The sequence below is a fragment of the Desmodus rotundus genome, chromosome 3 (assembly GCF_022682495.2).
Source record: "Desmodus rotundus isolate HL8 chromosome 3, HLdesRot8A.1, whole genome shotgun sequence".
NCBI lineage: Eukaryota > Metazoa > Chordata > Mammalia > Chiroptera > Phyllostomidae > Desmodus > Desmodus rotundus.
In genome coordinates this window covers 2645988-2662811 of record NC_071389.1, presented here as the reverse complement: position 1 = coordinate 2662811, position 16824 = coordinate 2645988, and the positions used below count along the sequence as shown (strand labels likewise).

At 55.7% G+C, this 16824-nt stretch overlaps 1 protein-coding gene across 7 annotated transcripts in view; it reads left to right on the top strand.

Annotated features, from left to right (window-relative positions):
• The window catches only part of NPHP4 (nephrocystin 4), an 86129-nt gene that overhangs the window by 23859 nt on the left and 45446 nt on the right, over positions 1 to 16824 (top strand). For all 7 annotated transcript variants that reach the window (XR_008426362.1, XM_053920266.1, XM_053920265.1 and 4 more), the window contains 4 exons: positions 781 to 917; positions 2826 to 3004; positions 3468 to 3594; positions 12983 to 13177. Coding sequence is in view for 6 of the 7 variants with exons in the window: in XM_053920266.1 (XP_053776241.1) it covers positions 781 to 917; positions 2826 to 3004; positions 3468 to 3594; positions 12983 to 13177 (638 nt within the window). In the remaining variant the exon portion in view is untranslated. The remainder of the gene's footprint in view (positions 1 to 780; positions 918 to 2825; positions 3005 to 3467; positions 3595 to 12982; positions 13178 to 16824) is intronic.

The following is a 16824-nucleotide window of genomic DNA, read 5'->3' as shown; positions in this document are numbered from 1 at the left end:
TTGCACCGTCACTGAGTCTTGTGTCAGTTAGTACTTTTTTAAACTTTGGCATTGCCTTTGGAAAGCTGACCATGCACCTAAATCGTTAAGTAATCGTAAGACTCCAGAAGAGACAGAGAGGCCCAGAACCGGAACAATCCCAGCGATGGGGACGTGAGGTCCCCACGGGGCCATGTGCTTTCAGGAAGCGGCTGGCTGTGCCTGCTTCCTCCTGTACTGGGCTGCCCCGGGGCACTCGGGGCTTCCCCTTGCAGCCGAGGGTTTTCACGTGCCTGCTCTGCCGGACGCTGGCCTGGGTGCCAGGAGCCGGTGTCCCCTTCTGCGCTCAAGGAGCTCGGGGTCTGAGGAGGGTTCTTGATCAGGACAGGGACTTGTGTCCTGTGGCGCCAGCCCAGGTTGTGCTTTCGCCTTAGTGCACAATGAGGATGCCGCCTGTTCCCAGGGGATTCAAGGTCAACGTGGTGAGCGAGGACCGGCTTCGCTGGCCATGCTCTTGCTGGGGAGGAAGGAGGTGTGGATACGAGCATCCTCACGTCCTGTCATCCTTGTTCTCGGACGGCCAGTCATGACACTGGCCCCAGAGGAGGCCCAGGCAGGGTCGGGACTCCAATGCAAGTTGCGTTTGTGCTGTCAGGTTAGCGCCTGGGCCTGCACCCCAGTGGGCTCTGAGTCTGCGTCCTATCTGCACGGGCCCCGTGCCTCCTTCCACATCTGCAGGGCTTCTCACTGTGGCCTGGACTCCTGTGGATCTCCTGCCTGCACGTGCTCTCCTCATTTCAGGTGACGTCCTCCGGAAGCCTCGCCTGCAGAGGTCGGTCACGTGGTACTTGGATGATGTCTTCGTCACGCTGTATCCTTCCCTTGAGAAATTTGAGGAGGAGCTCCTGGAACTCCTAACCAGTGACCACTTTCGGGAGGTACAGTCCCTCGTCAGCACGGGCAATGCCAGTGGCAGAGTGGAGCCTCCGATGCTGCCTGGGGTGGGGGCACAGTCCCCCCACCGGGGACCTGGTACTGTCCTTTCCCTCTCCATGGTGGAAGAGGGACAATTTAGACCATTGTCTTAACTTTGGTGGTGATGGAGGTGCTGTCACGTGGAAACATTAGTTAACGTTATCTTGGATATATTCTCAACCAGTCCCCATTTGATAAACGAGTCACTGAATGAGTGTAGGGGAAGCATGAAATAATTGACACCTGCAGAGGACATTTTGAGGGCATTCAGCTCCGTCCAAGGAGGTATTAGAGTCCCGGTCATTCTACCCCATCCAAGCAGACTTCTGGGCACATGCCCCCAGACCTGTCAGGTTCATCCTGCTGTGTGAGTACGTTCCTATCTGCCCTTCACCTGAGAGCCTGTAGGGAGTGCCCCGGACTCGATGGAGCCTTGTCCCCACCTGTAGTCGGGGCGACGCCTCGAGCCCAGCGCGGCCTCTGAGCATGAGGCTCCCTGTCCTGCTCATCCTCCCTGCAGGTGCCCTTGGGCTTCGGGCCTTGCCGCGGACCGGCCGGGTCCCTGCCAGAGCACCTGGTTTCCACACCAGTTTCCTGGTTGGCCGTGGTCCCCAGGGCAGTGTTGGCACTGGGGGGCGCGGACGTGATTGGCTCAGCACTGCACCCGCTGGGAGGGCAAGTGTCGGCACGCAGTCAGTGTTATTTATTGTTCGTGAGCCTGACCGCTGCGGTCTGTCAGTGCCCATCCTATAGCCTAAGCAGTCAGCAGTTATCAATCACACACACGCACACGCACATGCACACATGCACACGCACACGCACACGCACACGCACAAGTGAGGTGGCCGTCCTTGAAGATGGAGCTCTGGGTAACGTGGTCTCCTCTGAAACAGAGACACCGCAGAGAGGGTTGAAGTGGCCACTCGTGTTTTCTCTGCGCAGTCCCCGCCGTTTCTTCATTGCGCAGAGGGGCTTCTTTGAGGGTGGACATGCTGTAAGAGTGCCACTGTCGGGTTCGATATGTTCCCATAAAACCACTTTATTGTGTGTTTTTACCGCCTTTGTGTTTCTGTTGCCCACTCACCGGCAGACACTCCGCCGCCCCCGCTGGTTTGTTCTCCTCGCTCAAGGACTCAGAGGCAGCACACACGTCTGTTCCGTTGATGAATGGGCAGTGAAGAATTCTTGGTGATTCAGGCATCATTTTCCTACGATCCCGTAATTTAATCAACAGCAATAGCCTGGAGGACTATCCTGGCTCGTTCGTTAGAGTGCCTGTACATTTTCCCTGAGATGAAACACTTTAATATCCCACGACCACTTTGGGGCAGATTCGTTTTGTATTGGTTCATGACTTACTGCCTGAGTAGGCTCCCTTGTCCGCGGCCCGTCTGCCTGAGGCCTGCAGTGCCTGAACCCTGCGGAGGGCTGAGGCTGTGAGACCTGCCAGGCCAGGCAGCTCCGCCAGCGCCGCCCTCCACAGGGGCTCCCATGCCTCAGACCCCCAGCCCTGGGGCTTGTCCCGAGGTCCCCAGCTGCTCGTTTGGCGCATCTTGAGAAAGGAGGCTTAACCTTGGAGACTTAGGGCAAGATTCTGGTGAGGGGTGCATTGAGGTGCATTGCTTGGAGAAGAACGTGCTACCTGAGGAGACCGCAGACTACTCAGCAAATCCCTGCAGCCAGCCGATTTTGACCAGTTGACTTATCTGCCCTTCACTGGGGCTCTTTCTGATGAAGTGCCATGTGGTCTGGAAAGGGCTGAGACTCCCTTACAGCCTTTCCTCTCTGCTTGCCCCTCCCCGGGAACTTGGCCTGCGAGCCCCTTTCCCCGTCCGCCCAGGCCTGATGCTGTCTGCCCTGTGCTCTTCCAGGGCGGCCTGCTGGACGGCAGCGCTCTGGAGATCTCAGAGCGGCGGCTGTGCGTTGGCGTGCACAATGGTCTGGGCTTCGTGCACAGGCCGCAGGTCATGGTGCTGGTGCCCGAGCGGGAGGTGGCCTTGACACGCTCTGCCAGCTTCAGCAGGAAAGTCGGCTCCTCTTCCAAGGCCAGGTACTCGCTCAGGCCCCCCCCCACCCCCAGTCCCAGCCCCCGGGGATTAGGAGGAGTGAGCGGGCGTCCACGTGAATCGAAGTAGTTCTCGCACTTGAGGTGTGGTCCCTCCCAGGTGCCTGTGTTTCCTCTTGCCAAGTTGTGCCCGTTGGGAGCAGACCTTGGTGTTGTGAGGTCTGCTGCTCTGGGCAGCCTGTGCATCCCAGATCAGAACCAGAGGTACCTCCAAGGGCTGCAGCTGCTGGCACTGGGGGCGGAGCCTTCAGGGAGACCTGGCTGTGCCAGTCCTGCCTCCTGACACAGCACCGGCGACTTGGAAAAAGTGTTCCCCGTGGTGTCCAGAGGAGCTTGGAGGCACTGCTCTGGGCGGGGCGTGCTGCGCCAGCGTGGTGACAGTGGTGGAGGGGGGCAGGGAAGCGGGAGCCACCACCTGACGTGCCCCTGCTGTGTGTTCTTGGTGCAGCTCTGGAAACCAAGCCCTGGTTTTGAGAAGCCGCCTCCGAGTTCCCGAGATGGTCCGTCACCCTGCATTCGCCATCGTCTTCCAGCTGGAGTACGTGCTGAACAGCCCTGCGGGAGTGGACAGCAACGTAAGGCCCCTCGTGCCGGTTCAGGTCCCCATTGACATTGCTCCCCTGCGGCCGTGTGATCATGTTAGCAACCCGCTGACCAGCGAGGGGCAGGTTCTAGAAAGCCTTTCGTCCCCGTGGCAGCTCACCCCTTCCGTCTTTGTGCCGACTGCACGCAATGGGATGTGACTGGCGGTGATGAGCGTTCAGGAGGCACGGCTCCCGATAGCAGGGATTCCTAATTATCGGGCTGATAATTGTTTTGAAAAATGAGGCCATTTGCTGCATTTTGCATGTGACATCAAGCGTGGGCAGGCTGGAGTCTGCACCCGTGGCGACGATCTCTCCTAATGAGCTCTGCACGGGCCTGTGTCGTCACCGGGGACTTGTAGGTTCAGCCGGAAGAGGTACCACAGACAGACTTCATGGGGACAGTCTGTGGAAAACCCAAATCGTGCCATTCTTGAGATCTGTTTCTCTGTTTGGAAAAGCAGACGTCAATATAACAAGTCCATCAGAAACTGAGAAAAGGCCCCCAAGTCGCCTCCCGAGGGGTGGTCACCTGGCGTTATAGTGTGGCTGACAGGAGAACAGGAGGCCCATCAGCCATGGGGCGAGCCCTGGAAGGGGGCGGTGTTGGGATCCAGGCCGCTGTATGTTCCCGTCTGCTCTGGCAGCCGTGACTGGCCTCCCTGATGTCCACACTTCAAGTCGGTGTAATCCAGGGTCCTATTCAGGGGAACAAACCTAGAGGCAGGTGTTCTATGGCCGAACACACAGTCACAGTTGTTCTAATGATGCTCTGCTTTTCTTTATTGCCAGAAGTTTCAGGTAAAAGGCAGCTGTGCATGAACGCATCTGCCGCGTGGGATGGGCACTCTGGGCTGGGTCTGGGCCTTCACCAAGAGGGACGGGTCTCTGGGCTGTGACAGGAGCCTGGGGGAGGAAGTGTGGGCGCAGGTGTGGTGTCCCTAGGTGTCATCCAGTGGGTTGGGGGCACTGGGAGGGTGCCAGCCCTGTGCAGCATGGGCTTGGCGCCTCGGTAGGGGGCTCCACACAGCTGTCCACTCATCATTTACAGTGAGATGATGTTGTCTCCTGAATGTTAACTATAGTTTGCTTGCTATTATAAAGTCTGTGTGCAGAAACTGGTATGTGTTAGGTGACACTCCGTTATTGTGTAACTCCTCATGGGCCCGCGCTGCTGCTTCCCGGCGCGCGTGGACTGTGGCTGGCAGTAGCTCCTCAGTTCTCTTGATTGGCGGCTTATCTCAACACTAAACATGGGGTTCCATTTTGCTGTTGTCGGTGTCCTTTGCTCCTGCAATTGGAAAGGGATGTCCCAGCTGTGGAGTGGTCTTTGTAGGTGATATGTGTGTGGACCTGGTGGTGGAGGCTGGGTCGGGGCCCCGCTGCACACAGGTTGGGACGTTGGCGGAGAAAACAGTGCCGATGCCGGCCTGGGCTGCCCTTCCTCCCCCACGAGGGCCTGTGTGACAGCGGGGATGGGCCCCGGGCCTCCTGCAAGCTCGGGGCTGGGCCCTGGCAGGGACAGGTCATTCTTCAGCTGCACCCTGGCTGCACGCTGCCTTCCTCTTACAAAAACTTACCCGGTGGGGTTTCCAGCTCGGACCCCAGCAGACGGGAGAGTCGGAGGCACCTCGTGGAGCTTCGGGCCTTGCCAGGCTCATTCTCTCTGCGCTCTCTTCCACCACCCACTTGGATTATTTGGAGACAATGTACAGTCATAAATGCATCTGTTTTTTTTAAGAAAAGATTTTGTTTACTCTTTTTAGAGAGGGGGGGAGGGAGAAAGAGAGGGAGAGAAAGACCAATGTGTGAGAGAGACATCGATCAGTTGCCACCAACCGGGGACCTGGCCCGCAACCCAGGCACGTGCTCTGACCAGGAATCACGCCAGCGACCCCTCAGTCCTGGTCCATCAATCACTCAGACCGTCACTCAATCCACTGAGCCACCTCAGCCAGGGCTGATTTATCTTTTAAAAATGTTATTTTTTATGGGGGAGAAATTCACATAACCTAAACTGATTTTAAAGTGACCTTCTGACTCTTTTAACGTCTTTTTTCCTGGTGGTAAAATACACCACAAAATTTACCGTCTTAACCGTTTTTAAGCGTGCGGTCCAGTGCACTAAATACACTCGCCGTGTTGTGCACCCGTCCCCACCCACCTGTCCCCATGGCCCTTTCTGTCTCGTGCTGCCGTAACCCTGCCCGCGTGAAACACCTCGTCCCTGTGCGCCTCGCCCCGCCGTGTGCCCCCGGGTACCCCGACTCTGTGATTTTGACTCCGCAGTACCTTGGGCACGGGGACTCACCAGCGTTTGTCCTTGTGTGTCTGGCTTATCACACTGAGCACAGTGTCCTCAGGGTCCCCCCACGTTGGAGGATTTCCTTCCTTTTAATGCTCAGAAACGTCCGCCGATGGCCCTGCCACACTCCACGTCTGTGTTTGTCACCTGTGGGCTCGAGTTGCCTCCTCGTTCCAGCCACTGGGAGTAGCGCCGCCGGGAAGGGACGTGCACATAGCTCTTTGAGGCCCTGCTGGGAAATCTTTCGCTTGTACCCAGAAGTGGAATTCCTGGGTCACGTGGTAATTCTGTGTGTAATTTTTTAAGGAAACGCCGTGCTGCTTTCCACAGTGGCTGCACCATTTTCCTTCCCACCAACGGTGCACGAGCGTTTTAATTTCTCCACGTTCTCAGCAACACTCACCGTTTTGTTTGGGGTTCTTTGATAGTTTTTTGTTTTTTGATTAGTCATCCTAATGGGTGAGAAGTGGCGTCTTACTGCAGTTTTGATGATTATGATCGGTGATGTTGAGTATCTTTTCAAACGTGCTTGTTGGCCATTCCGGTATCTTCTCTGGAGACAGGCCTGTTTGAGTTCTTTGCCTGTTTTTGACCTGGGTTGTTTGTCTTCTGTTGTTGAGTTTGGGGGTTCTCCATGTGGTCTGGATATTAGTCCTTTATTAGACATAGATGTACAAATACTTTCTCCCATTCTGTTGCTTTTTTGCTCTGTTGGTAGAATCTTTTGATGCCCATTTTTTTGTTTGTTTGTTTCATGTGCCTTTGGTGTTATATCTAAGAACTTATTGCCAATCCAATGGAACGAAGATTTTATCCTGTATTTTCTCTAAGCATTCTGTTGGTGTCGGCCTTACATTTAGGTTTGCGACCCATTTTGAGTTAACTTCTGTGTGAGGTGACAGGTGAGGGTCCAGCCTCATCCTTTTGCACAGGGTGTCGTTTTCCCAGCAGCACTTGCTGAAGAGGCTCTGCTTTCCCAGTTGACGGGCAGGGCTCTTGTCCTCAGTCCCCGAGGGCTGCTTTCCAGGTGCCTCTGCTCCTCCGTCCGTGCGCCTGCCTTTGCGCCAGCACCACGCGGTCTTGCTCGCTGCGGCTTTGTGCAAAGTTTTGAACTCAGGGGGTGTGCGTCCTCCAGTTTTCTTTTTCAACATTGTTTGCATATTCATGGCTGGCCCCTGAGAGTCCATACGGATTCGAGGGTGGAGTTTTTACTTCTGCCAACGGCGGCACTGGGATTTGGATAGAGATCGCACTGGCTCTGCAGATGCTTTGGGGAACATCGGCGTTTTTCACAATGTTAAGGTTTGCGGTCCATGAACGTGGGATGGTTTCATTTATTTGGATCTCTTCCGTGTCTTTCAGCGACGTCCGTCCGTAGTGTTCGCCGTGTAAGTCTCCCTCCTCCTCGGTTAGCTGCCCTCCCAGCGCCGTGCTGAGTAGAAGCCGGGAAAGCAGCGTTCCTGCCTTCCCGAGAGGAAGGGCTCTCTGTCTTTTGTGGGGTGTGATGTTTGCTGTGGGCTTTTTGCCTGTGGTTTTATCACGTTGAAGTAGTTTTCTTCTAGTCCCAGTTGTTGCTTTTTTTGCCATGAAAGGGTGTTGAATTTTGTCGAGCGCTTTTCTGCATCGATTGAGAAGCTCACGTGGTTTTCTCCCCTCTTTGTTCAGTTCGTGTGGCGCATCGCACCGGTCAGCTTTCATACGCTGGGCCGTCCTTGCGTCCCAGGAACAGGTTCCTCTTGGTCCGGGCGTATAATCCCTTTACCATGCGGCTGAGCTCTGCTTGCTGGTACTTTGCTGAGAATTTTTGCATTTATGTTCATAAAGGATATTCGGCAGTTTATTTTCTCGTGGCATCTTTCTCTGGCTTTGGTGTCAGAGTTATGCCGGCCTTGTAGAAAGAGTTAGGGACTGTTCCCTCTCCCTCATTTTCTGGGGGGAAATTTTGGGGAGGATTAGTATTAGTTCTTAAAATGTTTGGTAGAATTCACCAGTGAAGCTGAAGGTCCAACGCTTTTCTTCGTTGGGAGATTTGATTACCGATACAATCTCTTTACCAGTTTGTCTGGTCAGGTTTTCTGTTTCTTTGTGATTTAGTCTCGGCTGGTTTTGTGTCTCTAGGAACTCGCGCACTTCTTCTAGGTTGGAGGAATCTGCTGATGGTCTTATTGTGGACCCTTACAAAGGTGGCCTTGTACTTCTTCCTTGTCGCTCTCGCGGTTCCCCTTGTCTTCTGAAAGTTCGATTGTCATGTGGCTCGGTGCGGGTCCCTTTGGGTCCTTCTTGCCTGGAGTTCTTTATATTCATAAATTCATGTCTTTCTCCGACTTAGGAAGTTTTGAGTCATTACTTATTCAGACAGTGTCTCTGTTCCTTCCCTCCCTTTCCCCTGCTGAGACTCCAGCGATGGGTGTGTCGTTTCACGCAACCAGGCTCTGTTCGCTTTTCTCTAACCTCTTCCTCCCCGTTCCTCCGACCTGATGCTGTATGTTGCCATGTATAACGTGTACCTATGTTTTTGGCCCAAACTTTCAAGAAAAAAACCTTTTGTTTTAATTTTTTAAATTCAGTTATTTATTTATATGTAGGTACTTGTTTTTTGTACTATAATTTTAGCATTTACTTTTGAACATATTATGGCACAAGAAATGTTGTGTAACAAGTAACTACAAAACACAAGAACAGATACAAGGCACAAGACATTTTAGCTAGTACTACCCGTGTGTAACGCACATCTTTATTTTCCCCTCAAAAATCCGGGCAAAAAAAGTGCGTCATCCATGGTGACGTTAGGTAATCTCCATGGTTTCATCTTCCCATGTGCCCGCTCTTTCTTTGCTTTCTCAAATCCGCCCTTGAGCCCTTTTTGGTCACGTTTTCCTGACTTTCTCCACCTCTTCCTTTAGCTCTTTGAGCGCCTGTCAAACAGTTTAGAGAGAGCGGACGTCTGGAGGGTGTTGCGGCGCCCCGGCCAGAACGACGGATGTCCTTCCCTTGGGTCCTGTCTGTTTTTTGTCTTTCAGGAGTGGTTTTTAAAAATACCTTTAAAATGCAGATTTTAAACGGTTGAACTGTTCTCGTTAAGTTTATTCATAGATAGACAATTTTTGTGCTGCTATCGTAAACGAGGTTTTCTTCTTTATAATATCTTTTAGCTTAACAAGGTAGGGCTTTTTCAATGTTTATTTTTTTGCTTGTGTGGTGGGTCATTTAAATAAAAATTACCAGCTCTTTATAAAGCTCGTATGTGCCACGCATGGTTTTAAAATTAAGCTTTATTTTGAGATGCTTACAGACTCCCATGCAGCTGTAAGAGACAAGTGAGAGGCCCCGTGTCCCCTACACAGGTTGCCCCCGGTGGCCGCACTGCCGCATGACGAGCGCGGCTCCGACTTGAAGGCCAGCGGTTGGCGTTTTCTTGATCCACGCGTGGTGCTCTGAGTCCTGTCCATGGCCTCGGCCTGCGTTCCCCCTCCTCGCTCTTTACCCTCCTCTGTCACCCTCTCCTCTCCGGCTGCGGCCAGGATCGCTCAGTGCAGTGGAGGTAGGGTGGGTTGTGGCTTTGGATGACTTCAAGTTCACTGTGTTGCAAGGCAGGGATCTCAACCAGAGAGCTGCTTCTCCTGAGACCCCTGGGCACTGTCGTGGGAAGATGAGGCCAGCCTCGTGTGCATCCCTGCCCTGGACTTGTGCTGCTCTGGGGCCGGGAGTCCACTGTAGACTGGGGCGGTGGGGCACGGGCCCATGGAGTGGAGGGGCAGTGCCCACAGGAAGGGATGCCAGGCCCCCCAGCCTGAGCCCCGCGGGAGAGGGCTCTGCAGGACTCAGTCGGGGATGGAGGGAGGCGCAGGAGGAAGGAAAGGCCCAGGCCCAGCCCTGGGAACCTCTTTCTCTCCTAACTCTTCCCCTTGGGTTTCGGGATGTTCAGAAACCAGTGATCTGGAGAGAACCTTGTCCCCTGTCCAGTGTCCAGCTCTGAGTCCCCAGAGAGCTGATGTGGGTGTGCCCAGCCCAGCATGCCCCTCCGGAGGACGGCCTCAGGCCACCCACCGTGCACGGCTGTGGCCCTTCAGCGCTCAGCCTTCTTGGCTGTGGTGCGGGTCACGTGAACAGGGCACGTCATGGTCACGTTTGCACCGTGTGAATGCGGGCACGCCTGTGCCCGGCCCAGGGCCCCGAGCTGCCTCCCTGCCCCCCTGCCCGTCCCCCTCTATAATATGGTTCCCTCAGCTTCCCTCCCCCCGCCCCCCCCCCCCCCCCCCCCCGCTTTGTTCCTGGTGGCGTCTTCATTCCTCTGTGACCTGTGTGATGTCAGGGACATTTGGGGATGTTTCACACCAGTGTGTTTTATCCATTTGTGTTTGGCCAACTGCCCTAGTGTGGTGGCCCCCACCGGGGGTTCGTCCCTTGGCTTGTCTGTGCTGTGGTCTCAGGGGCAGGGACCTCCCCCCACCCAGTCACCCCTGCAGTGTGTTACTGGGCCGTGGGGCTGCGGTGCCCGGATCAGTGTGGGGAGGCCCTGGGGGCCAGCATGGGGCCCTGGGCAGAGGGAAAATCAGCCTCGTGAAGCAACGTGGCGTTTAACCTGCTCCCAAGTGAGTTTCGGGTCACTCTGAGGACAGGAGCCAGGGGGACTCAGTCCGTTTCCTGGGGCTGCCGTAGCAAACAGCCATGAACTCTGTGGCTTAAAACAACAGGCATTTTTTCCTGTGCAGTCTGAGGCTGCCACTCCCGAGTGCGCTCTGCCGCGCCCAGGCTGGGGTGGGATCCTGCCTCCTCCAGGTGGTGTGGCTGCGGGCGTTCTGCGGCCTGTGGCCACGTCTCTCTGTCCTCTGCCTCTGCCTGCAGGCGGCCTTCCCTCTACATGAGTCTCTGCCTCGGACCCATCTCTGTCCTGCGCTCCTGAGGACCCTGGTCCTGGAGTTAGGCCCCCGGGCAGTCCCGCTGTCCTCCATCCCAGCACTGGTTAACTCCATCTGCGTGGCCCGCAGAGTCCAGGGGTTAGGGTGCGGCATGTCTCTTGGGGCCACCGTGCCCTGCCCTGTGGGACCCTCGACTGCAGCATCGCGGGGTCAGGTGTCTGTTTTCTGTTTGCGCTTTGCCCGTGAAGGTGACACTTAGGTTCCGCGACAGAGCTGGCTCACAGTTCAGGTGTGTTCCTTTGGCCTTTTGCCTGTTGTTCGCTCTTATAATTAAAAGCCTTAACGGAAACAAATCAAATAATTTTTTTCTCTTCCATTTGCATGAAATCAAACCCAATTTGCAGGATAAGACATTAGAAAGTAACAGATCTGAGCCCAGCCTCTGGAAGCCACTGATGGGAGGGCTCTGTCCCTGACTAGCTACAGGCACCCGACCTCCTCCACGGAGGTGGGGGAGGGGCTGTTAGGGAGGGTCCTGCTGCAGGTGTCACCTGCTTGCTCCAGAGAGAATGCAGGTTAATGGTGGCAGCCAGCGGAATCACCCCAGGGCCCTACCTGCCCCTCTCAGGCAGTCTCCCATGCCGGCCGGGCCGGTCAGTGACTCACCCCTGGCAGAGGTGAGAAACGAAAGGACCGAAGACGGAAAAGGCGTGTGTGTAACTGACAGGCATCCCACCTAGAGGAGAGCTGCTTGGATTGCGAACCGAAAACCACAAGGAACCGAGAAATTGGGAAAGCAGGGGTCAGAGTCACCTAATTTGAAAAATTAAACCAAAAGGAGACACACAAATAGCATGGAAGCTTGGATTTTATTTTACTTTGATTCTGTAATGAACGGGATTTCACAGACGATTGTTTACCAAGGTAGCCCAGATCTTAATGGATCCTTACAGTTTTTTAGAGGCCTGTTTCCCGAATACACTTGTAATATTATTCTTAAAAAGCAGGGGCTTTGTGACCGGCTCCTCACTGGTACACGGTAGCTGCCCAGGACTGTCCGTGCCGCCGTCAGCCACCGCTGGGGGAGGCCCGCGTGCCCTTGTCTCTGACAGATGGAGGCGGGCGCTCGGGGCTCTTTCTTTGCCGAGCTCTGGCTTGCCCTCCCGGGACTTGGGTTGTTCCTAACTGAATTGACAGGGACCCACTGCCTGCTCACCACTGTGCCCGGGGCAAAGGGTGGCCGTGGCCTCACCTGGAATCTGGACTTTGGCTGCAGTTGAGGGTCAGCGGGTGTTTAGAGGTCCAGCTATGACGGGGCCTCGGGGAAGTGAGATGAACCCACAGCCACGTGCTGATTCGGGGTGTTTTCCCCACATGGACGTAGAGGGTACGACAGGGAGGGGCACCGTCCAGCAAGGAACAGCTGGAAGACTGGCCTGGGTGGGACGTGCCACTCTTCTCTGTGGAGACCCGCTCACGCATGTGTTGTCTGCGTCGGAGCCAGTGGGGTCCTTCTGTGTGAGCATGTCGGCCCTTCTGGGCTGAGTGCAGACGAGGTGTGGCCATGTCCAGCCAGAGGCGCAGGGAGTGGCAGAGCCCAGCCACACCCCGAGCCTTGCCTTCCTGTGGCTTCCAATATAGCTGCAGTCAGCCGGACCCCAGCCCCTCCCCTCGGGAAGGTGCCCTGCACCCTTCTGCTGTCCTGGGCCTCCACTCCTCTTCAAGGCAGTCTGCCTCAGGGACTACGCCTGCTGCAGGCTGGTGTTCAGAGGGACACCTCCATCCTGGACAGAGGGCCCCGCCCACTGGACTGTTCAGGGGCAGTGAGGATGCACCATTCTCCGGCCTGCCTCATCCCAGAGGGTCAGATGGTGCTGTTCTGGGGTGGGGGTGGTGTCAAGGAGCATGGTCCATGTGCCTGCCCACTGCCTTTGGGCCCTTTCTCCTCCCTCATCACCTCCATGGCTTGGCATCCTCCACGTGGGGGCTCCAGGCCACGCCACTGGGTCTCAGAACGGGAGGCTGGCTTCCCTGCGCTTTGTGCTGCTGTGGGCAGCTGCATCGGGCTTCTGCCTCGGGCCCTTCCTTTGTGAAATGGATGTGAGGCTCTCCAGCCTGGCCACCTGCTCCGTTCTCCACTGTGAGGGCATCCTTGCTCCCCGCCTGCGGGGACTGTGTGACAGCTCATTCACCATGTGCTTTGTGTCCATTCCAGGCGGCTTCTGTCACCTCCTTGGCCAGCCTGGCCTGCATGCACACGGTCCGCTGGGCTGTCTGGAAGCCTTCGCTGGACGCCGGCACCGGGAGCCTCACCGGCACCGTGACGCTGCCTCTCCAGGGTGGGATCCGGCCCAACCCCTTGCACTGCCTGGTGTATAAGGTGCCCCCAGCCAGCATGAGCTCTGAAGAGGTAAGTCGTTAATACTTCATAATTACGACTCTTATTACCATGAGCTTCTAGCAAGTTCCTACATTTTCAGAGGTTGACAAATATGTTTGCTGATGTTTCACGAGGAGAATTGGTTCGTTGTGGATATGCCCTTAAAGATGTGTGGTTGCTGAGTCGCAGTCAGCTGTGAGCTCATGGAGGCCACCTTGACCTTGGGTCTTTACATCGCTCTCCACGTATCAGTCTCTTGGGTGACCCGCAGGGCTGTGACTCTTATTTGTATGCGCTTTGCAAGGAGGTCCACGCCGGTGCTGCACGAGTCTTTTAGAAAAGGGCTTTGAGACGTGTGGTGCCCTGGGGGATGGGCTCCACGTGTCAGGAGGGCTGGGGAGGGAGCCAGGCGGCCAGCGTGCAGCCCAGCTCGTCCTGGGGCTTGTCACTCACACCTGCTGGCCCCTGGCTCTTCCCAGCCATGGAAAGAGGTGGGATCACAGCCAGAGTTTGAAAAATCCACTTTTGAAAGGAAGCTTTCTCTGAACCACAGTATAGAAAGCACAGAAAAAGTAGGGCACAGCCAGGTGAAGTGTGTGTGAGGGGTCTCGTCCCCGGCTCACTGGTGGCCTTGCGGGGTGTCCAGTACTGACCCAGGGAGCCACAGACTCTGTGGGGAACCCCCGCCCTGGCTCTGGTGTGTTGGTGGCATCCTGTCTGGGCATGCCGTCTGGCTCTTCGGCTTCTGTCCTCGAAATGCGCCCAGCCTGTCGCAGCAGGACTCGGGTGTCTCATTTTTCCTCGGTAAAGGGGCCGTCCTGTCATTTCAGTGTGTCGCCTGCGTGCTGACTCCAGCAACAGACATTATTTCAGTGTTGTTATTTGTGATTTGGATAATGCTCTGGGGACCTGCACAGGGACAGCTGACGGTGCAGCTTTCGTTGTTGTGAAGAATGTCTCTCATTACGGGACCGCGTTTCGCTGCGTTCCTGCGTGGTCTGGTTGGAGCCCTCGTTGTAAAACCGCCGTGTTACAGGGCGAGGCCTGCACCCCGGCCAGTGTCTCACCCGCCCTCTCCCTTCTTCTTCTCTGTCTCTCCTGCAGGTAAATAAACACTCACTCCGTGTGATTTTGGCCTTCTCGTGCTGCTACATTCCCCTCGTAACTTCTTGATGGTTTGACTATCTTAAGGACACGGATACATCAAACGCGCCATTTTTGCCAAGGACTGTCACTTCTAGTCAGAGGGTTTCCATGTCAGCCCTGGTGACATTCTGGGCCCGACCGCCCTGTGCGTAGCAGGCCAGCGGCAGCCCTGGCCCCCCAACTAGACGCCAGCAGCACCCCGAGGGCCCTGGCCCAGACGCCCACAGACCCCGCCCCGCATCTCCCGGGGGGCGGGGATGCCTGCCTCGAGGAGCACACTCTCACCAGAGATGGTGAGCTAAGGGTGGTCACAGACTTGGCTCACTCCTCCACCCTCTGAAAGCCCCCCCCCCCCCCCCGCTCCTTCCTGTACCTGTCACCTTTGGCGATAGCACCTGCGCCTGGCAAGTCAGGCGGCTGGACACTGGGGTGGCCTGTCCTCTGCCCCTCCCCCAGCTAGTTCATCTTACTCGCTTACACCCCCCTGGGAACCCCCCGCCCCCCGAGCCCACGGAGCTTGCAGTTGAGCGGGAGTGGCGGATGTCAATCCACGGAAAGTATGAATGGTGAAAACACCGTAGTTGTCGGCTGAGTGGATTTTGGGGTTTACGTTTGATGATTTCAGTGTTATTTACTGTGAAGGTCAAGCGGTATGTTAAGATTATGTTTTCTCTCCTGAATAATTCCCGCATTTTTCCCTCGAGCAAACAATTGTCCTGAGAAGATTGTATCTGCAGAGGCGGCCACTTTCAGCTCTCGGCTGGACCGTGGTGTTTACTTTTTTCCTGAGTCTTGTGCTTCTGCTGCCGTTTCTTGGTTTGCAGTTTCAGACATTAGCTACTTCGCTGCTGACATCCAGTAATGACAGGTGGTCCCGCAGCTCTCTATTCCCTCTCACACGTCTTCAGAGACACTCTGTCCCTGCCCGCCTGTCCCCGCCGCTGGGCCTTGGATTCAGGTACAGTTACCCGCCCAGGGGTTCTGGCCAGGGGATGGAAAGGGGGCCAGGGAACTGAAAGTACTGGGGGCGAGGCTTGGAAAGCAACCCCATAAAGTTGTTTAAGAGATGCTGGGTTAGCCGCCAGGCTGACCCTGACCTTCCTCAACCTGACCCTACACCGCACACCAAAGACTTAGAGAACTGAGCCATGGGACAGGTGGCTACCCAGTCCCAGGGTCACCTCTGCGTGGGCCACGTGCTGGAGAAACCGGAAAGCGTTGCCCAGGCTTTGAACATGGGACCAGCACTGAAACCTCGACCCCCAGAAGACCGGCCGGAAGCTGTGCCCTGAACCTGACCGGGCTGACTCCTGGGGAAACCAAACACCAGCATCTTACACAGGGTTGAAGTGTGACCGTGAGTCGCATCCTCTTCTAATGCGTACGATACAGTACGCGCTCAGTGGGAGACAAAGGACTGGGAAAGCCCCAACCCACAGCGGAAGAAGTCGGTCAGCAGAGGATACCGGGGGGACTCTAATGTTGGAGCGGTTGGGGGCATGAGGAAGGCGTTGGAGCAGCACTCCAGGGCGGGGGCGGGCACTCTGAGACCAGTGGGCAGGCGGCCCGTCTCCGCGAGGAGACGGTGAAGAAGAGCAAGTGGTAATTCCAGAACTGAAAAGTTAAGTGAGGACCCACTGGATGGGCTCTGTGGAGGTGGTAGAGGAAAGAGTCTGTGAACTTGACAATGAGTCAGTAGCATCTACCCAGCCTGGGCCACAGAGAGACACATGGGTGGGAGGCAGCCTTGGGGACCTGTGGGCCACAGGCTGACACCCATGTCACCAGAGCACCAGTGGAGGAGAGAGAGGACAGAGCAGAGACAGTGTTTGAAGAAATAATGGCTGAAGACCTCCCGTGATTGGCAAAAGACACAAACCTTCAGACTGAAGAGGTTCAGTGCGCCCCGAAGATAAATCAAGGTGAATCTCCCCAGACCCTTCGCAGTCAAAGTGCCGAAAAACACAGGCCAAGTTCTGGAAGCAGCCCTGGAGGAACGATGCGTCGCTCGGAGAGAACTGGCCACGGGTGACTGTGCATTCTCAGCAGACGCTGCGGAGGCCAGAGGGATGGGCGACACTCCAGAGCAGCCGCAGGGAGACTCCAGAACGCGGAGTTCTGTGTGCGGCCAAGGCCCTGCCGGCGCCAGGGGGGTGCGGCACTCTTAGGTGAACTGGGCCTAAGAGAGGGCGTTGGTGGCCCACGTGCTCTGAGAGAGTCACTGGAGGGATTTTTTTCAGACAGCAAAGAAGTGCTGCCACATGGAAACTTGGTGGATCAGGGGCGAGGAGAGGGCAACAGAGCTGACATCATGTTCTCCTCCCCTTGAGTTCTTTAACGGATGTGTGACGTCGAGGCCACAGTTAGAACAGTGATAGGGTTTGTGATGTGTGTGTGTATGTGTGTGTGTATGTGTATGTATATGTATATGTGTACACACATATAAATGTATGATGTAGTTAGTAGCTTTACCACGTATGCAGACAACTGTAAAATGAAGGGGAAGGGTAAAGAGATCTGTATGGTGATCG